This window comes from Tachyglossus aculeatus, chromosome X1, assembly GCF_015852505.1.
Source record: "Tachyglossus aculeatus isolate mTacAcu1 chromosome X1, mTacAcu1.pri, whole genome shotgun sequence".
In the NCBI taxonomy this organism is placed as follows: domain Eukaryota; kingdom Metazoa; phylum Chordata; class Mammalia; order Monotremata; family Tachyglossidae; genus Tachyglossus; species Tachyglossus aculeatus.
The window spans coordinates 97,424,547-97,446,811 of NC_052101.1; the positions used below are offsets into that span (position 1 = coordinate 97,424,547).

General features: G+C 42.6%; 1 protein-coding gene across 1 annotated transcript in view; it reads left to right on the top strand.

Annotated features, from left to right (window-relative positions):
• Window positions 1-22,265, top strand: part of RAD18 (RAD18 E3 ubiquitin protein ligase) — an 84,979-nt gene that overhangs the window by 15,322 nt on the left and 47,392 nt on the right. Inside the window, 5 exon segments of the mRNA XM_038739949.1 lie at window positions 336-664; window positions 1,075-1,174; window positions 9,028-9,212; window positions 13,510-13,586; window positions 16,622-16,682. Coding sequence (XP_038595877.1) covers window positions 336-664; window positions 1,075-1,174; window positions 9,028-9,212; window positions 13,510-13,586; window positions 16,622-16,682 — 752 coding nt within the window.

Consider the following 22,265-nt stretch of genomic DNA (forward strand, 5'->3'; position numbering starts at 1 on the left):
CCCAACTTCAATATCCCATGTCTCTGAAAAATAAGCTTTTAATTGGCTTGGTAGCAAATTCCCTAGATTCCCTAACTCTTTGAGGTTAGTGACCTTGTCTAATAGATTCATTCTATTCTCCTAGAGCGCAGGTAAAATTCTATAGCTCTGGTGTTGTTCAGGAACTGTGAATTGATGAGTTTGTACTTTCCTTATCAATGCCCTTGCCCTTAGCAAATTTTATATGCTTGGTTCTTCTATTTTGTTTCTTTTCTGAATTTCCCTTGGCAGGCGATAATTTTTTTCCAAAGGGAAACAGTTCATCCTAATTAAGTATCATTTTTTGGTCCTTCCAGGGATGATATGTTGCAACTTGCCGGTGTGCCAGAATATCTTGTATCAGCCTTTGCGGAGCAACTGAGGGAAAGGGAGATTGTTAACCGATCCATTCAACAAGGATCCATGGATGAAGAACGTGGCCAAGAAGAGGATTCCCATCCACGAAACTCACCGGAAGTGTTCAAAAAAAAGGCCAAAGGAGGCAAAAGCCGCCATGTGGGAAAGGAGCCCACCAGTTCTGCGGAAACCTATAAAGTAGGGAGGGAAACGGAGGAAGCCCCAGGTCCCAGTTGGGCTAACGATTCTGACAAACCATCCACTTCTACAGCCAAAATCAACACCAAAGGTGCATTTCTTATGTTGCAAAAAATCTTATCCATGATGTTAGGTGTTTTAAGCAAAATTTTTGAAGGTTGCAAGGAGAAGAGCATGGAAGAGATTTCAGTTCGTCTTTTCCATAAAAGATGGCTCTCTTTATTATGTAATAGATCCCCAAGGAGATCCTGACTGGCTGGGATTAGAGAGTGTGAATGGCATTATCATTGTAATCAATTCCTCTGAGTAAGTACTCTGTCCAGAGACTTTAGAACCAGAGCTTATCCGTTGTTCTTGACCAGAAGCCATTTTCCCAAGAGGCTCTTTAAAGTTAGGATTGCAGCTTGCTTCTTGACAATCTATCAGGTGCGAAGACAAGCTGTCTTTAGTATTTTTGGACTTCTTTATAAATAATAAAATGCCTCTCTTTTTCGCTTGCAGTGAATTGCCCAGTTTGCCAGGTTTGTGTGCCAGAAATGTACATGCGCTATCACATAGATAGATGTATGTCAAAGGATGGCAAAAATAAAAGATTCAGAAGGTAAGAAACTTAAGCTTGATTAACTGAGTCCATTTTTAGCATTTTGGCTCTCTTATTTTAGGAAGTATATTGAGTAGATTGAATTCAACAAGCACTTTTCCCTATGAACATTCTGTCAAATTTGCTTCAGGCAAATCATATAAGTTTCCTCTTGTTTTTTTTTAAATCACTAGCAGCTTGGAACATGGACATGTCATTATCTTTTATAAATTAAATAACAGTGAAATTCTTGCCACTAGTAGTTGGATTTTTTTGGTAATTGTAATCATCATCAACTGTGTATTCAGTCAGCATCAAAGGGGAGACAGCTTATTGAAATTCTTACAGGTCCCACAGTCTGATTTCTTGCTGGGCTGGGCTAATTTCTTTCAGGCCTGTTTGTGGCTGCTAGATTAAGTGATTATAGCTTTTGTTAGTGGGTGTGAGCATATTTACTTAGATCCTAATAGCATAGGTCTGGGTTATGTATTGATTTGAAGTGAGAAGAGGGATTGGATGCAAACTTCTGAAGGAGTTCAATGTTTTCCGTACAGGTTGCTTTGAATAAGAGGCTGGTCTAGATTCCATTTTTCATAGGGTTGAGTGACTGTTCTGTGACTTGTACAGTACCATGCACACACACATATATGATAATAAGGATGATGATGGTGAAATTCTAGATTAAAAAAAAAAGACTTGATTCCCACTCAGTGAGATGAGTAATGGTGCCTAATGGAAAGAACACAGGTCAGAAAGTCAGGAGACCATGGTTCTATTCCTGGCTCTAACTTGCCTGCTGTGTGACCTTGGGCAAATTACCTAGCCTCTCTGAGCTTCAGTTTTCTCATCCTCATCTGGGAATGAGGTACCTGTTCTTTGTCTGTCTTAAACTGTGATCCCCATGCAGGACAGGGATCTTGTCTGATCTGATTATCTTGTATCTACTCTAATAATAATTAAAATGGCATTTATTAAGCACTTACTATATGCAAAGCACTGTTCTAAATGCTGGGGAGGTTACAAAGTGATCAGGTTGTCCCATGGGGGGCAGGGGGCTCACTATCTTCATCCCCATTTTACAGATGAGGTAACTGAGGCACAGAGAAGTTAAGTGACTTGCCCAAAGTCACACAGCTGACAATTGGCAGAGATGGGATTTGAACCCACAGCCTCTGACTCCAAAGCCCGTGCTCTTTTCCACTGAGCCACGGTGCTTCTCTGGTGCTCAGCACAGTGTCTGGGGCCTGAAAAGCATTTAATAAATACCATAATTATCATTATCATGCTGAAGATTCCTCCATTTTTTAAATTGAGTTTATTTTATTACAGTCTCATAATCCCTTTGGTACAGGGTATTCTTGGTTGTCTTAATTGTCTGTTTGGTCTAAGGACAGATCATCAAAATCAAAACAACTGAAATCAAATTTTCTGAAGGTCACAATCCTTGAAGACTAGAAATTACTTTTAGCCCAACAAAAAAAGTCAAAAATCATTGAAAAGTTGTAAATAATGCGACTTGATGGCTTATTTTAACCTTTTTACAGTTATTTTCAGGAATCTTGTTAACTTCTTTTTTTAGATGATTTGATTTTAATTGCATTATTTTCAACTAGGGTTACAAGGATTCTCTGCTTACAAAATTTCCTGAAAGAAAATTAAAGTTAGCATTATTTTTATCAGCCCATTGCCAGATTACTTACTAACCCAATCTTGGGTTAGTGTCTCTCCCTACTTCAATCCATACTTCATGCTGCTGCCCAGATTGTCTTTGTCCAGAAATGCTCTGGGCATGTTACACCCCTCCTCAAAAATCTCCAGTGGCTACCAATCAATCTGCACATCAGTCAGAAAATCCTCACCCTCGGCTTCAAGGCTCTCCATCACCTCACCCCCTCCTACCTCACCTCCATTCTCTCCTTCTACAGCCCAGCCCGCACCCTCCGCTCCTCTGCTGCTAATCTCCTCACCGTGCCTCATTCTCGCCTGTCCCGCCGTCGACCCCCGGCCCACGTCATCCCCGCGGCCTGGAATGCCTTCCCTCTGCCCATCCACCAAGCTAGCTCTCTTCCTCCCTTCAAGGCCCTACTGAGAGGTCACCTACTCCAGGAGGCCTTCCCAGACTGAGCCCCTTCCTTCCTCTCCCCCTTGTCCCACTCTCCATCCCCCCGTCTTACCTCCTTCCCTTCCCCACAGCACCTGTATATATGTATATATGTTTGCACATATTTATTACTCTATTTATTTATTTATTTTACTTGTATATATCTATTCTATTTATTTTATTTTGTTAATATGTTTTGTTTTGTTCTCTGTCTCCCCCTTCTAGACTGTGAGCCCACTGTTGGGTAGGGATTGTCACTATATGTTGCCAACTTGTACTTCCCAAGCGCTTAGTACAGTGCTCTGCACACAGTAAGTGCTCAATAAATACGATTGATTGATTGATTGATTGATTGGATGCTGTCCCATTTGAAAGACTGTACTGAGAACTCTGTAAATTTTGGAATGCCATGTATTGGGACTGAAAGCGAAACCATATACTTTGTCTTTAGTGTTTTACCTAATTACCTTGAGGACAATTTTTCTTAATGTACCTGGGAATGGAGTTGCAGTGAGTTTAAACCTTAACTAAGCATTTCAGTAGTTTGTCTGACTTTAATATTATTAAATGTAATGTCTTTGCTTCCACCCACCTGAAAAATAAAGCCATAGGAACAAATCTCACAAATTTCATTGAGTTTAATGAAGCCAGTTTCTTGGAAAGATCCAACGGCTCCTACTCTATCCTAATCCACCTCGACCTCTCAGTTGCCTTCGACACTCTGGACCACCCCCTTCTCCTCAACACGTATCCGACCTTGGCTTCACAGACTCCGTCCGCTCCTGGTTCTCCTCTTATCTCTCCGGTCATTCATTCTCAGTCTCTTTTGCAGGCTCCTCCTCCTCCTCCCATCCCCTTACTGTGGGGGTTCCCCAAGGTTCAGTGCTTGGTCCCCTTCTGTTCTCGATCTACACTCACTCCCTTGGTGACCTCATTTGCTCCCACGGCTTCAACTATCATCTCTACGCTGATGACACCCAGATCTACATCTCTGCCCCTGCTCTCTCCCCCTCTCTCCAGGCTTGCATCTCCTCCTGCCTTCAGGACATCTCCATCTGGATGTCTGCCCACCACCTAAAACTCAACATGTCCAAGACTGAACTCCTTGTTTTCCCTCCCAAACCCTGCCCTCTCCCTGACTTTCCCATCTCTGTTGATGGCACTACCAACCTTCCCGTCTCACAAGCCCGCAACCTTGGTGTCATCCTCGACTCCGCTCTCTCATTCACCCCTCACATCCAAGCCGTCACCAAAACCTGCTGGTCTCAGCTCCTCAACATTGCCAAGATCCACCCTTCCCTCTCCATCCAAACCGCTACCCTGCTTGTTCAAGCTCTCATCCTGTCCCATCTGGACTACTGCATCAGCCTTCTCTCTGATCTCCCATCCTCGTGTCTCTCCCCACTTCAGTCCATACTTCGTGCTGCTGCCTGGATTGTCTTTGTCCAGAAATGCTCTGGGCATGTTACTCCCCTCCTCAAAAATCTCCAGTGGCTACCAATCAATCTGTGCATCAGGCAGAAACTCCTCACCCTCGGCTTCAAGGCTCTCCATCACCTCGCCCCCTCCTACCTCACCTCCCTTCTCTCCTTCTACAGCCCAGCCCACACCCTCTGCTTCTCTGCCGCCAATCTCCTCACCGTGCCTCATTCTCGCCTGTCCCGCCGTCGACCCCCGGCCCATGTCATCCCGCTGGCCTGGAATGCCCTCCCTCTGCCCATCCGCCAAGCTAGCTCTCTTCCTCCCTTCAAGGCCCTACTGAGAGGTCACCTCCTCCAGGAGGCCTTCCCAGACTGAGCCCCCTCCTTCCTCTCCCCCTCGCCCCCCTCTCCATCCCCCCGTCTTACCTCCTTCCCTTCCCCACAGCACCTGTATTTATGTATATATGTTTGTACATATTTATTACTCTATTTATTCATTTATTCATCTTGTACATATCTATTCTATTTATTTTATTTTGTTAGTATGTGTGGCTTTGTTCTCTGTCTCCCCCTTTTAGACTGTGAGCCCACTGTTAAGTAGGGACTGTCTCTATATGTTGCCAACTTGTACTTCCCAAGCACTTAGTACCGTGCTCTGCACACAGTAAGTGTTCAATAAATACGATTGATTGATTGATTGATTGAAAGATAAAGACAAGAAAGTGCATCATGACTTGAAATACCATTGGGAATCAGAAAAGTGGGAAATGGATTCTTTAGTAAAAATATCTATTTATTTTAAACCAACACGATGTATAAAAAGCTGTTAATAAATGGCTTTTATATGTTTGAGATGTTCACATTTCTACAAAAGGACTACTGGAGTTTTGCTTTAACCTAATAATGCACCTGACATTTGTGATTACATTACTTCAGTGGTACTTATTGAGTTTCTGAGTGCAAAACACTGTATTAAGCACTAGAGACAATAGAATAAAAGATAAATAAGAAATAGTCCCTGGCTCTCTGGGGACCCACAATGTACTGAAAATCAAACCTGTGTATGGATTTCACAGGAATCTCATGGGATTGGGGTGAGCCACTTTATTGCTGAGGAAAAATTTTCAAGGTATCCTTAGCAACAAGTATGATTAATTCCTGGAGGAGTTGGGAGGGACAGCCTGAGAAAGCTCCCTCTATTACAGGGATTGGTGAGACTGAGTCAGTTCCCTCTTTGCCTTGGGTCTGAAAGATCATCGCCAACCTACCTTGCTATGTGGCACTCCACTAAAAGTTACTAGATTTTTGGGACTGACAACTTCTCAGGTAGATTTTTGTGATATGATTCTTTCCTCCCTCTCTCTCTTTGCATCCCCCCCCCACCCCCCGCAAGAAATGATAGTGGAGCACATTGAGCCGCCCCTGTGCCTAAATAAACTTGGAGTCTTGGCATGAGGTGAATGCTCTCTGACTCTGTCTCTGCCCCAGGGTTGGAGAGGACTCAGGTAATCAACTCCAGTTGGAGACAGTGAAACAGCGTGGCCTAATGGAAAGGACACAGGCCTGGGTGTCAATGGACTTGGATTCTAATTTCGGGTCTGCCACTTGCCTGCTGTGTGACCTTATCCAAGTCACCTAACTTCTTTGCCTCAGTTTTCTCATCTGCAGAATGAGAATGCAACACTTGTTCTTCCTCTTCCTCCTGAGACTGTGAGCTCTATGTGGGCCAGGGATTATGTCTGTCCCAATTATCCTGTATTTACCCCAATACTTAGTACAGTGACTGGCACATAGTAAGCACTTAACAAATACTGTGATTATTATTATTATTCTTAATTAGCCCCAATAACTGTAGTCTGACCATGGATCTTCCCCAGTCAAGAGCACCCTGGGAGTCAGATTTAGTGTTGACTCAGGGATTCCAGGACATTCCAAAGCAGACTGGACTTGTCTTAGAGTTGTCTACTTGGTTTTTTTTTTTGTTGTCTGTCTCCCGCTTCTAGACAGTGAGCCCGTTGTTGGGTAGGGATTGTCTCTGTTGCCAAATTGTACTTTCCAAGCACTTAGTACAGTGCTCTGCACACAGTAAATGCTCAATAAATGCAATTGAATGAATGAATGAATTTTGGCCTTTCTGGGACTGCACAATCTAGCTATTGCGTCATCTAACTTCTCCCATTCCTTTTCACATTCCTAATGCCTCCACTTTCTCTTCTCCAACTCCTTTCTTGCCCTCTAGAATCAGATTTCTGCCCTCTTCACTCCACTAAGAATGCACTCTCCCAGGTCAGCAATGGCCTCCATTTTGTTTAATCAATAAATTCTACACCTGCAAGATTGAGGTACAGGGAGTAGGTTGGTGTTAGAGAAGTGTAGTGTTTGGACTGGGTTGAAGTACAAAATCAGTGAGGTAAGGAAGGAGATGACTGAGTACTTTAAAGCTGATGGTAGAAGTTTCTGTTTGATGCTGAGATGGATGGGTAACCACTGAAGGTTGTTGAGGACTGGGGAGATGTGGACTAAATGGTTTTTAGAAAAATAATCTGGATAACAGAGTGGATTGGAGTGGGAAGAGATGGGAAGCAGGCAGGCAGGTCAGTGAGGAGGGTGATGCAGTAGTCAAGGCAGGACATAAATGCCTCGGATCAGTGTAGTAGCAGTTTGGAGCTAGAGGAAAGGACATATTTTAATGGTGTTGTGAAGGTACAAGCACTTAGTACAGTGCTTTGCACACGGTAAGTGTTCAATAAATACGACTGAACAAAAGGTAGAACAGACAGGATTTGGTGACAGATTGAATCTGTGGGTTGAATGAGAGAGAGGAGTGGATAATAATACCAAGGTTATGAGCTTGTGAGTCAGGGAGGATAGTAGTGTTGTCTGCAGTGATGGGGAAGGATAGAGTTTGGATGGAAAGATGAGGAGTACTGTTTTGGACATGGTAAGTTGGAGGTGTCAGTGGGACATCAAAATTGAGATATCTTGAAAGCAGAAGGAAATTGTAAGGCTGAAGAGAAGGAGAGAGGTCAGGGCTGGAGATATAGGTTAGGGAATCATCTGTTTAGATGAAGCCATAGGAGCCGCTGAATTGTCCAAGGGAGTGGGTGTAGATGGAGAGTAGAAGGGGACCCAGAATTTAGCCTTGAGGAACTCCCACAGTTAGATGGTGGGAGGCAGAGGAGGGGCCTGTGAATGAGACTGAGAAGGACCAGTCAGTGAGCTAGGAGGAGAACCAGGAGAGGAAAGTTTCAGGAAAGCCAAGGTTAGATGCTTCTAGGAGAAGGGGGTAGTCTGCAGTGTCGAAGGCAGCAGAAAGGTCAAGGAGGATTAGGGTGGAGTAAAGGCTGTTGTATTTGGCAAGAAGGAGATCGATGGTGACTTCAGAGAGGGCAGTTTCTGTGGAGTGAAGGGGGTGGAAGCAAGGTTGAAGAAGGCCAGGCCGTGTACAGTTCTTGGGGGCAATACATATTGTGGGAAGACAGAGAATTGGAGAGCTACAGTGTTCGACCCAATTTGCTTTTGTTCACTCCAGTGCCTGGCACACAGTAAGCTCTAAACAAATATGACAATTATTATTATAACTGTTATTATTTATTATGAGATTTGTGTGGGCCATTCTTAAATGCATTAAGCTTCATACTTATTAAAATTGTTTTGCTTGAATGAAAGGTGATTGATCACATGCAACACACAGGCTTTAAATCATGAATTTCCACTGCAAACCCATGATCCTCTTTGCCCTCAGTCTTCTTTATGCCCTGCAATCATTTTTCCAAAGGCAAAATTGGTGGTGTGTTGGGCAAACTCTAATTGTTCTGAGCATATGACACAAAATCTGGTATAAAAGAAAGGAATAATAGCAAAGGGGCTTATTTCTGCTTGTTCACTCTGAGGTATAGATAAAATCATCTCCCTATTGCTTAGGAATTGTGAGATTTTGGATATGAATTCTCCTTCATATTGTATTTTATCTCCTTAAATATTCCCCTTCCATTACACAAGTAGTTGTCTTCTTTAGTGACATATAAAAATCAGTAACTGTGATTTTCAGTATTAACAGTCTTACATGATGCTTATTGTTCATTTTGGCATCATCCTAATTGAAATAGACTGTGATAAACTTAATACAGTATTCTGCACAATGTCTTGATAAATACCATTGATTGGTTGCTTGACTGAGATCATGTGGCAGCAGTCCATTCAATCCCTGGTTTTTCTACACAGTGGAGTGGTCATGGAAAATAAGTGCCTTAGCTTTTCCATCAGTGAAATTGTGAAGTACCTTGAAATTTTAAAATTTTTATTTTATTGATACCTCTAGTAATCCTCACTGTTCTTTTTATACTTATCAGTCCTTTTCAGAAAAGGAAGACATTGTCCACAGTCTTATACTACTTGCTCAGTGATCAGGAATTGAAGGGAAAGCTGAAGGAATATGGACTGTCAACTCGTGGAAGTAGAGATCAACAAATTAAAAGACATAAGGAATTTGTGCTCATGTACAATGCCCAATGTGATGCTCTACATCCCAAAACAGGTATGCTAGCAATGTCATGATATGACTGACCACTAGAGTGGTGATTTTGTTTTAGATAGCCCCAGTAAAAGTGCAGCAGTAAAAGTGCCCTCCCATACCTAGCTAAAAAGATTTGGAGAGTGGAAAAGGCAAGTTTGGGGAGAGGGGCAGGACAAGGCATGGAATTTGAGCTTCAACTTTGTGATTCCCTATAACACTTCTACTTTTCCCTCTCCACCACTTTTTGGCATTACCCCCATCTTGCCAATAGCCTTCAGTTGTCGAGGCCCAACACATTATTTTCTGTATTGGTTTTTCCCACTAATTTCATTAATTTCCATGGAATATGTTCCAAAGTTATTTCAACTTTGGTGCCTGGGTTACAAAAGAAGTATATGTTTATTCCTTTCTTCAGTGTTCTTGTAAGCACAATGTCCTCCTGTAAGTGTGAGGGATATTGACTTTGAAATTTTTTGCAGCATGCACGTAATTACCATTGAATCATAAAAATAGTTGGTCATATGGGGGGAAACCAGATAATTAGCATCATATGTATATTTTAATTCAAAGAGGTTAATTTATGTCCCTTTCTTTGAAATTTGTTAAAGTTTCAGAGATCACTGAAAGTTTTGGGCCTTTGAATTTTAAGTCTTAAGAATAATAATAATAATAATGATATAACAATTATGGTACTTGTTAAGCACTTACTCTATGCCAAGCACTGTTCTAAGTGCTGGGGTGGATACAAATTAGGTTGGGCACAGTGCCTGTTCCACATAGGGCTCAGACTCTTAAGCCCCATTTTACAGATGAGGTAACTGAAGCCCAGAGAAGTGAAGTGACTTGCCCAGGATCACACAACAGTTGTATGGTGGAGCCGGGATTAGAACCCATGACCTTCTCATTCCCATGCCCGTGCTCTATCCACTAGGCAACACTGCTTCTGTTCTTGTTATTTTAAGTCTTGTTATTTTAATCATCAGCTCTGTATTTTTTTATGGTATTTGTTAAGCACTTGCTAACTGTTGAGCACTATTCTAAGCATTGGGATAGATGCAGGTTAATCAGGCCAGATACAGTTGTTCTCCCACATGGGACTCACAGCCTAAGTAGGAGAACGAACAGGCACTGAATCCCCATTTTGCAGTTGAGAAAACTGAGGCACAGAGAAGTTAAGTGACTTGCCCAAGGTCAAGAAATGTAGATGCCAGGAATAAAAAAAACCCACAAAAATGGAATCCTCTAGATGTATCTATTCATAAAGCACAGTTGAATCTGACTTATAGAAATTCACAATATGAATATGATTCATGCATGGAGTGCATAATTAAATTGATGCTGCAATCAGCAATTATTCATTAAAGCAGTAATCTGAAATAAAATCCTAGTCAAACCTACGATACTCTCGATGTCAGACAGTTCATGGGAAGCAGACTGGCGAGTGCAAAGAGCAGAGGGAGTCTTTTATTGGAAGTCAGAGGACCTGTTTTCTAATCCCACTTGTCTGCTGTGTGACCTTGGGCAAGTAACTTCATGTCTCTGTGCCTCAATTTCCTTATCTGTAAAATGGAATTCAATACTTGTTCACCCTCTTATTTATTCATTCAATTGTATTTATTGAGCACTTACTGTGTGCAGAGCACTGTACTAAGTGCTTGGGAAGTACAAGTTAGCAACATACAGACGGTCCCTACCCATAATATTTAGACCGTGAGCTCCATGTGGGACAGGTACTATGATTCACCTGATTATTTTGTGTCTACCCCAGGTTTAGTTCAGTGGCCAGCACACAGGAAGTGCTTGGTCCCTAGTAATACCACAATTATTATTATTTTATTTGAAGACTACTATTTAATTGTGTTATTCTCTGGAAGTTTAGTTTACAGCCAAGTGCTTGTAAATTCAAAGGAAGAAAGGAGAGAGAAAGGGATAGAAAAAGGAAGACTATTCCTTCCCATTTGGAAGAGTGAGCACTTTTGTTTCTAACTGGAAAATAAAACTTCAAAGGCACTGCTAGTGAGGAGGCAGCATGCTGAGGGACTTTTAATAGATGGGCTAAAGAAGTGCATCCTGTTTCTCACCCTGCTTTCCCTTCCCTTCTCATTACAAGGCTGGAAAGTGCAGTACTCATCCCATCCATCTTGTGTCATGTTGGTTCTGGCATGGTAGACCAATGTGGAACACAGCGGCGGCAAGTCAGATAGCTACTTATCCCACCAGAGACCTCTCTTAATCCAGCCCCCTTCTGAGCTGCAAATTGGGATTAGGGTGGACCCAGGGAAATTTGGCTCCTTCTTTGGTCAAACGAGGTCTAAAGGACCAGCCTCAGGATTCCAGTCCAAGTAATAATAATAATAATAATGGCATTTATTAAGTGCTTACTATGTGCAAAGCACTGTTCTAAGCACTGGGGAGGTTACAAGGTGATCAGGTTATCCCACGGGGGCCTCACAGTCTTAATCCCCATTTTACAGATGAGGTAACTGAGGCACAGAGAAGTTAAGTGACTTGCCCAAAGTCACACAGGTGACAACTGGCAGAGGTGGGATTCGAACCCATGACTGCTGACTCCAAAGCCCGTGCTCTTTCCACTGAGCCACGCTACTTCTCCAAATGTAGTTAGGTCCAACAGGTCAAACTTGAGGGGGGCTTGGATACCTTTGCTCTCAACTCAGTCTTGGAATCATCCTATGCATGGTTCCCCACTTCCCAAAAACCTTCAATGGCTGCCCATTTATTTCTGCACTGAGCAGAAATTCCTGACCATTGGCTTTCTCCCCTCTACTTATCCTTACTTCTCCCCCACTACACCACAGCTTGTACGTGTCACTCCTCTCAAGCTAACCTATTCATTGTGGTGCTTCATTGCTCACCCCCTCCATTCTACCTGGAACTTCCCCTGTACATCCAGCAAACCAGTGCTCTCCCCATCTTCAAACCCCTTTTAAAATCCTATCTCCTCCAGGACACTTTCCTTGATTAATCTCTCATCTCTTTCTCCATCTATTTGCCTCCTTCCCTTCCCTCCAACACAAACCCAGCTCCACCTTAGCACTTCTGCATCACATAAGCACTTGGGGAGTCAGCCTCCCCCTCCTTCCTAGTAGAACATGCATCCATATCTTTAAACTTTGTTGCTTCCCCCTACTTGTAATTTATTTCGGTGTCAGTCTCCCCAGCTAGATTGCAAGCTTCTTGAGGGCAGGGATCATATCTACTAACTCTACTGTCGTTTCCTGAGTGCTCAGTATAGTGCTCTGCACAGAGGAAGTGCTCAACAAGTATTATTAATTTGTTGGTTGGTTGAATTGACCCATTCTCCCCAGGGTCCTTTGCCCTGGACCTGCTTGAACCTCTTGTGTAAAGCAAAACCAGGTTGACTTTCAGTGGGAGACATCATTCTGGACACGTCTCTCCACTTTTCATTCTCCAAGCATTGTCAATTCATCTTTGCATTAAGTGGAACTTCCTAACCACTGGCTTTAAGGTACTCTGTCAGCTCTTTCCCTCCTATCTGTCTGCTCTCTACTCTCTACAGCTGACACTCTCCATTCCTTCCAAACTAACTTTCTTCCTTTGCCTCTCTCTCGACTCTCCCTTCTCCAAGCCCTGCCTCATACTCTTCCTCCTTCCTGGAATTCACTTCCCCTAGAATCCATCAGAACACAGCACTTCCCATTTTCATAAACCTCTGAAATCCCACCTCTTTCAAGAATCCTACCCTGATTTAATTTTTCTTGCACCCAGTTTATCTTCCCTACTATGGTCACCATGCTTTTGCACCAACATAGCAATTTTGAACATACTACTCAGACTTTTGTATGTATTGTTTTACATACTCTGCTCTTTGAGTACTTCCTTCTATTTGTGAATGTATTTTTTGTCTGTCTCCTGCTAGATTGCAACCTCCTTGTGGTCAGGGATCATGTCCTTATATTTCTTTTGTACTCTTCCAAAAGCAATCACTCAATAAATGCTGTTGATTTTCCATGTGTTTTGTGGAATTATAGAAAACTGACTCCCTCATCAGTGTGTTTGTTGCAAACCTTGAATGGAGTGTGCTGAAACTGGAGCTAAAAGAATAGTTATTTAGTTTTTTTGTGCTATAATATGTGTCCAAAATGCATATTCTTGTACCCGTGTATTGCAGTTTTATTTAAAGTGCATGATCAGTAGTTAGATGAAGGCAGGGGCTCTGTAGGTAAGACAGTATTTTCTTTCTGTTGACCTAGTTTGCCTATAGATGCTTTTCATTTACATTTTGTACTATTTATATAACAAAAGTTGCCATATAACAATTCTGCACACATTTTAACAGCTGAAGAAATCATTAAAGAACTGGAAAACAGTGAACTGGCTCAAGAAGAATTTGATATGAAAAATTCCAGTGAAAATGTAAGTTTCTGAAAAGGGCAGAAAACCAGTTTGTAAGAGGTCAAGGAGAGCATTGGAGGACAGGAATTGGAGGAAATGGGTGTAGGCAATTTGCTTGGAGTTTGGAGAAGAATGATAGAAGGGAGATGGGGTGATAACTGGAGGAAGCTGTGGGGTCAAAGGAGGGCTTTTTTACACTAGGGGAGACGTGAGTTGAAAGCAGTGGGGATGAAGCCACTGGAGAGTGAATGGCTGAAGATGGCAGTCAAGGAGGGAAGAAGGGATGAGGCGAGTGTTTTGACAAGGTGTAAAGGAATGGGGTTGGAGGTGCAGATGAAGGGGTAGATTTTGTGAGGAGACAAGAAATCTCTTGAGCTACTACTGGGAAAGATGGGAGAATTGAAGAGTCGGGAAGGAGGAGGGAGGGACTGGAGGGGAGCAGGGGAGATTTTGGGTGAGATTACACCTGATGGTTTTAATTTTATCAATAATGTATGTGGCTAGGTCATTAGGAGAAAGATGAGAGGGTTTGGGGACAGAGTTTGAGGAGTTAAACCTCTGGAATATCTGATGGGGGTCATGGGTATGGGAGTCAATTATTATATTATTCATTCATTCATTCAATCATATTTATTGAGCACTTACTGTGTGCAGAGCACTGTACTAAGTGCTTGGAAAGTACAAGTTGGCAACATATAGAGATGGTCCGTACCCAACAACGGGCTCACAGTCTATAAGGGGGAGACAGACAACAAAACAAAACATATTAACAACATAAAATAAATAGAATAGTAAATATGTACAAGTAAAATAGAGTAATAAATCTGTACAAACATATACAGGTGCTGTGGGGAGGGGAAGGAGGTAGGGTGGAGGATGGGGAGGGGGAGAGGAAGGAGGGGTCTCAGTCTGGGAAGGCCTCCTGGAGGAGGTGAGCTCTCAGTAAGGCTTTGAAGGGAGGAAGAGAGCTAGCTTGGCAGATGTGCATAGGGAGGGCATTCCAGGCCAAGGGGAGGACATGGGCTGGGGGTCGATGGCGGGACAGGCGAGAATGAGGCACAGTGAGGAGGTCAGTGGCAGAGAAGCAGAGGGTGCGGGCTGGGCTGTAGAAGGAAAGAAGGGAGGTGAGGTAGGAGGGGGCAAGGTGATGGAGAGCCTTGAAGCTGAGAGTGAGGAGTTTTTGCCTGGTGCATAGATTGACTGGTAGCCACTGGTGATTTTTGAGGAGGGGAGTAACATGCCCAGAGTGTTTCTGTAGAAAGATGATCCAGGCAGCAGCATGAAGTATAGACTGAAGTGGGGAGAGACAGGAGGATGGGAGATCAGAGAGGAGGCTGATGCAGTAATCCAGTTGGGATAGGATGAGAGATTGAACCAGCCATTGAGTCATTTCCCGATTCAGAGGAGTCAAACATGGGAGTCAGTAAAGAAGGAGAGATAATGCTGACAGGTGGATTAGATGGCAAAATTAAAGCAGATAAGGGAGAATTAGAGATGAATGAGGTCTGGATTTATGCCAGCAGTCTTGAGCAGCTCAAGCATTGGAGTGGAGATGATCCAGGGTTGCGGGTTAGTCATATGAGATTAGCGGAGGGACAGAGGAGGGAGTTGAATTCAGTGGAGAGGGTGGTGCTGAGGAGGTAGTTTGGGTATGGAGCCATATTGGGGCATGATGACTTAAGAGAATTGGAGAGGATCAAAAGATCAGAAGCCTGTGTAGGGGAACAGGATAGACTTGTGGGGAGTAAGTATATGGGAGAGAAGTCCAGTGAGGAAGTTGTGGTCGGATAGAGGAATTTCAGAGATGGTGACGGTAGAGGCTGTACAATAATAATAATAATAACAATAATAATAATGATGGTATTTGTTAAGCTCTTACTATGTGCCAAGCACTATTCTAAGTGCTGGGGTAGACACAAGGTAATTCATTCATTCATTCATTCAATAGTATTTATTGAGTGCTTACTGTGTGCAGAGCACTGTACTAAGTGCTTGGGAAGTACAAATTGGCAACATATAGAGATGGTCCTTACCCAACCTCAAATTCTCAGGTTGTCCCACGTGGGGTTCACAGTTTTAATCACTATTTTACAGATGAGGTAACTGAGGCACAGAGAAGTTAAGTGACTCACCCAAAGTCACACAGATGACCAGTGGTGGAGCTGGGATTAGAACCCACGACCTGCCCATGCTCATGCCACTAGAGATGATGAGATCGAGTGTGTGTCAGTTGGTGAGAAGAGCAGGAAGTCACTGGATGATGATGATAGTATTTGTTAAGCACTTACTATGTGCGAAGCACTGTTCTAAGCACTAGGGGGGTTACAAGGTGATCAAGTTGTCCCACGTGGGGCTCACATTCTTAATCCCCATTTTACAGATGAGGTAACTGAGGCCCAGACAAGTTAAGTGATTTGCCCAAGTTCACACAGCAGACAAGTGGCGGAGCCTGGATTAGAACCCATGACCTTCTGACTCCCAAGCCCAGGTTCTTTCCACTATGCCACACTGCTTCAACTGCAGTTGAGGACTGAGGGGAAGTGGGCAGTGGAAGGGTTGTTTGGGACATCCACGTGGATATTTCAGCCCCCAAGGATCAAGAAAGAAAGAATGTGAGAAAGGGATCAAAATGGTTTAGAAAGTTGCAGAAGTGGTCTGGGGGGCAAAAGATGACTGTGACTAGTAACTGGAGCGGGTGGTAGAGGCAGAAGATATGGGCCTCAAAGGAAAGGAAAGAGGAAACGTGGAGGTTGGTTGGTTGGTGGGTGCAAAAGGGGTATTGGGGAGTAAGAAGGAAGCCAAATGCTTCCCCTTTCCCAGTGAGTCTAGAGTCCAAGCCCTTATGTCACAAGGCAGTACAATGGGATCACCTGTCCTGGTGATAAGAGCTGGTTGTAGTCAGGGAACGGTTTACCAACTCTGTTATATTGCTTAGTATAGTGTTCGGCACCCGGTAAGTGTTCAATAAATAAGATTGATTGATTGACAGTACTGTGGATTTCAGAGTCTCAAACATAGCTGCGGCTTTTAACTCTTTTTTCACTTGTTACTTTCAGACAACGGAATTTACAAATGATCAGTCTGAAGAAGAAATAGATGGCGTTCAAATTAAATATAGTAAGTAATATAGTTTTTTAATGAACTAAAACAATCTTACTGATTCATTTGAAATTCTTGATACTTTAAATGATGATGCAGGTTTAGTATATTCAAGATATTCTAGTAAAGTATTCCTCTTCTCAAGTAGGCAATCTTCCATTTCTGGAAATAATAGAACTTTGTAATGGAACTCTCTTTAGTGTATCACAAAGTGATATACAAATACTATTAGCATGTCTGTAAGAGGAAAATGGTTGTCTTCATTTAAGACAGTAGGTAGGGGTGAGGAATTGAGAGACTTTTTCTACACCCATGAAATGAGTCTGCGGTAGAGCTGGGCATAAAGTGAAAAAATGCCCAACTTGCAATTCTTTCCTCAGGCCACTCGGCACACTGCTTCCCTGAAGAATCCAAACAGTAGTATAGCTTTCAAACGTGTTTTCTGTTTGTTTTTTCAAATGGCATTTGTTAAGCATGTACTGTGTGATAAAATTAAAACCATCAGGTGTGATCTCACCCAAAATCTCCCCTGCTCCTCTCCAGTCCCTCCCTCCTCCTCCCCGACTCTTCGACTCTCCCATCTTTCCCAGTAGTATCTCAAGAGATTTCTTGTCTCCTCACAAAATCTACTAAGCACTGGGGTAGATTTAAGCTAATCATGTTGTACACAGTCCCTGTCCCAAGTAGATCTTAATCCCCATTTTACAGATGAGGCAACTGTGGCACAGAGAAATGAAGTGACTTGTCCAAGGTTACACAGCAGACCAGTGGCAGAGCCGAGATTAGAACTCAGGTCCTTCTGACTCCAGGCCCATGCTCCATCCACTAGGCCATGCTGCTTCTCTAAACTTGAATAAACTTGAGCCCAAGGTGTGTTTCATTTTAATTTTCATAATTTCAGCATGGCTTGATGGAAAGAGTATGGGCCTGGGTGTCTGAGAATCTGGGTTCTAAAACTGGCGCTGCCAATTCCTTGCTGTGTAACCATGGGCAAGCCACCCTGTGTGGCTCACAGAGGCACTCTGTGCCTCATTTCCCTCAGCTGTAAAATGGGGATTCAAAACCTGTTTCTCTCCTAATTAGACTGTGAGCCTCATGTGGGACAAGGGACTCTGTTCAACCTGATTAATTGTGTCTACCCCAATGCTTATTACAGTGCTTGACACATAATAAGCACTTAGCAAATGCCATTAAAAAAAACTGAAAGGGGAGGTTGTTGGCCATCAGTTTCTCCGCTCTCTTCTTTTCACTTAAATGTTCTGGATAGGCCCATGCCTCACCAGGGTTAAACCTCTCCTGTCCTGATAGTTAACCGTTTGGGAACACAGGGTAATTATTATTGTTCCCATTGGTTTATTCCTTTTTATGCAAAATCTCTATTGATGTAATGATTCTAGACCTTCAAACTGATATCTGCTTTCAGTTTTCCAACTGGCAACACACTGAAATAATGATCTAAAGGCCTAATGACTTTTGTTTCCTCTGTCAGTTCCTGGAATTCAATAGAGACCAGTTCAGAGTAGTATAATTTAGGAGGAAACCCAAGTTACACAAATATAAGATGGCAAATGACTGCCTTTGAGCAAGTATGCATTTGTCAGTCTCATTTCCTGTCTCCTCTTCTGCCTCATGGGACCTAATTGTGGGTGTTCTGCAAAGGTCTGTTTTGGGTCCTTTCCTTTTCTTGCTACATGCCCATTCTCTATTCTGCATCACCTAATGAGTCCTTAATCCCTTAAGCACTTAGGTACTCTTCTCCCCACCCCCATTACTTATGCATTTATATTCGGTTGCCTCCCATACCTGTAATTAATTTTAATGTTTATTTCTCCTGCTAGGTTGTAAGGTCCTGGAGGGCAGTGATTGGAAACTGTAGTGTCTCTTGAAGGGTTAGTACAGTGCTCCAAACACAGCACTCAGTAAGGACCACTGATTGATTGAACATACACTGACATGGCTTTAGCTACCCCCTCTATGCCCATGACTCTCAAAACGACCTCTCCAGCCCCAACCTCACATCTTAACCTATAAACCCGTATTTCTCCATGCCTCCAGGACATGTTCACTTGACTGTCCCTCTGGCACCTTAAACATGTCCAAAGCTGAACTCCTCATTTCCCTCCTAAACTCTTCCACCCAATGTTTCCATCTCTGTCAATGACACCACCACCTTCTCTGATTCTCATCTTTTAAGTTCTTGCTAAACTTAAGGTCTTAAGTTTAACTTAAGGTCTTTCTACACAGCATTTCTCCCATCTACACATTCCTCTCCAACCAGATTGTTACCACCTTGATCCAAGATTTTGTGTTATACCACAGCTAGATTATTATATCAGCCTCCTTGCTGGCTTCCCTGCCTCCAACCTTTTCCAGTCTACATGCTGTTGCAGGGATCAGCTTCTTGAAAGCTCACTCATCTTACATCTCCCTTCTCATTAACACTCTGCAATGGCTCCCTATTTCCCTCAACAAGTAGAAACTCCTCACAATCAGCTTTAAGGCTCTTCACCAACTCGCCTTATCTCACATATCAGACTTCCAGGACCCTCGGAGAATCCCAATTTCTTCAACAAGTCTTCCCTAATTTAACTCCCAGTACATCAAGTTATGTCAACCCATCAGCCACCTGTAGCACATAAGTATTTATACACTCAACATTTGCATATAAAAGTCTAATGGATTAAGCAGCCTGTTTATTCTGATTGACTTATTTGTAAATATTTTTATATCTGCTTCCACAGTTAGGGTGTAAGCTCCTTCTGGGCAGGGAATATGTCTAATGCTTCTCTTGTACTTTCCCAAGAGCTTAGTACAGCCCTGTTGGTCCTACCTTCACAACATCATTAAAATCTGCCCTTTCCTCTCCATCCATACTGCTACTACGTTAATGCAGTCACTCATCCTGTCCTGCCTGGATTACTGCATCAGCCTCCATGCCTTACCTCCCAGCCTCCTGCCTTTCCCCACTCCATTCCATACTTCACTCTGCTGCCCAGCTCATTTTTCTACAAAAACATTCAGGACATGTCTCCCCACACTTCAGGAAACTCCAGTGGTTACCCATCCACCTCCGCGTCAAACAGAAACTGCTCACAACTGGCTTTAAAGCACTCAATCACTTTGCCCCCTCCTACCTCAACTCACTACTCTCCTAATACAACCCAGCCCACATACTTCGCTTGTCTAATGCTAACCTTCTCCCTGTCCCTTTATCTCGTCTGTCTTGCCACCAACCTCTCCCTCATGTCCTGCCTCTGGCCTGGAATGCCCTCCCTCTTCAAATCCAACAGACAGTTATTCTCCCCTCCTTCAAAGCCTTATTGAAAGCACAACTCCAAGAGGTCTTCCCTGACTAAGCCCCCCTTTCCTCTTTTCCCACTCCCTTCTGTGTCACCCTGACTTGCTCCCTTTGTCCTTCCCCCCCCACCCCAGCATTTGTTTACATATCTGTAATTTATTTATATTAATGTCTGTCTCCCCTCCTCTAGACTGTAAGCTCATTGTGGTCAGGGAATGTGGCTGTTTATTGTTTTAGTGTATTCCTCCAAGAGCTTAGCACAGTGCTCCACACACAGTAAGGGCTCAATAAATATGATTGAATGAAAATGAATGCAATATACCCAGTGGGCCCTCAGTAAATACCTTTAATGTTATTACTGCTGCTGCTGCTGTTCCTAAGTATTATAAAAAACAATTTGGGGGACATAGGGAGCCACCAGCTGCACAGGAATCGGCTAAGCTACTGTGGGGAATATTCCAGGAAGCAGTATTCCTCTAGATTGTAAACTCATTGTGGGCAGGGAACGTGTCTAGTAACTCTGTTATATTGTACTCTCCCAAGCACTTAGACAGTGATCTGCACACAGTAAAAGCTCAGTAAGCATGACTGATTGATTGATATTTCCAAGCCCTTTCCCAGAATGGAGTTGAAGGACATGTTCAGATGGAGGGGGCACATATGCAGAGGGGAGGACTGAGGGAAGTGGAAGAGAAGAAAAGTGGGGGAAACCAGGAGAGGAGAGGGTGAGTAAGACTGATTTTGAGGGATAGCCAAGCAGATTATTGTTCTGCATTAGCCATCTAACCTAGACAATTAATGGGTATTTTGTTAATTACTCCATATTATTTTCAGTAATATTTCATTTCCAGATCGTGGAGCCATTTACTAACACTATAATCTTATTTCTAACAACAGATACTAGGAAAGGGTTTGTTCTATTGTTTCTCTGATTACTGTTTGTTAAATGAAGAACTGGAAACAATTTCAGCTTCTTGTGTAGTGGATAATTGGCCAATAATGTGCATCTGCTTACCTTCAATTTAATGGACTATTAAACTTTCTGAGTTTTCTGTGAAAGGTCAGTTTGGGTTATTTATAAGGAAATATGTAGGACTTAGCTATAATAGGCTGAAAGGTTGTCTCTGTGGCTTTCTGTATAGTTGACTGGGGCCTGGGGAAGGAGAGCCCTGGCTCTTGAAAGTGGAGAAAGAAGGCAAAAAGAGAACTAAGAGAGAGGAACTATGCCTTCTTCATCCAAGGTCTGAGAGATGTACATTCCTTTCCCCGCCCTTGAACAGGAGATGTTAGGAGAGAGGAAGAAGTTAAAAATTCTTTCCTTTTCACCCTTTTTTATTTTTTGTTTTCTTAGCAGTGGATGTTGTATGGAATCATGAATACATTGTTATAGTAGGGAAGCTCCCTAGGTTTCAGTGGAGAATAACAAAAGGGCTGAGCTCTTTTCCTAAATCCTACTATAGTTGAGGATGAATAGGACAAGCTGAATGTTTCACACATTATTAAAACTATCCAGTATTCTGAAACATGCTTGGGTAGGAGCTTAATTAAAACAGTAATAACTTCTCTTTGTTGGATTAGCAATCATCAGAAGCCACAACCATTGCTTCCCCCATTTCTTTCCAGTCCCCAAATTTCCTCTCCTTTCAGATACTTAAATGGAATTATCGCCTTTTCCAAATCAATGGTGCTCTTCTAGATGATTTGGCTAAAACTTATTTCACAATGCCGCTTTTATGGTATTGTGTGATCTTTAAAATAGTCTCTTTGAGAGTCACAACTATTCATAACAACTTGAGCATAAATAGAAAGCACCCTCTTTGTAAAATTTCTTATTCTAATAAAAACAATGTATTATTTTCAAATCCAATGAGGAGCATTTCATCGACATGATCTTTTGTCTGCCTAGCATTCTCATCTTTCCACACTTGTAGTTGGGGAAATATGACTCCCGATAAGATGGAACAAAACAATAATGTATTTTGATGGTTTGATTAATGCCATAAGCAGGGCAAGAACATCAGAAATTATGCAACAAGTCTTTAAATGATCACATAAGATGATGACTGGGAATGATTTCAGTCAGAAGTTGAATGTATTAAAAATGCATACTGAGGTTTTCTTCTATGTAATTACAAAATGGAGCACATTCTTGGAAATGACTGACCTTTGGCCTTTCAAGAATTATTAGATGCTCATGAGTTTGTGTCCCTATAGAGATTGTCACGGGCAGGGAATGTGTCTACCAACTCTGTTATATTGTAATCTACCAAGCAAGTGCTTAGTATAGTGCTTTGCACACAGTA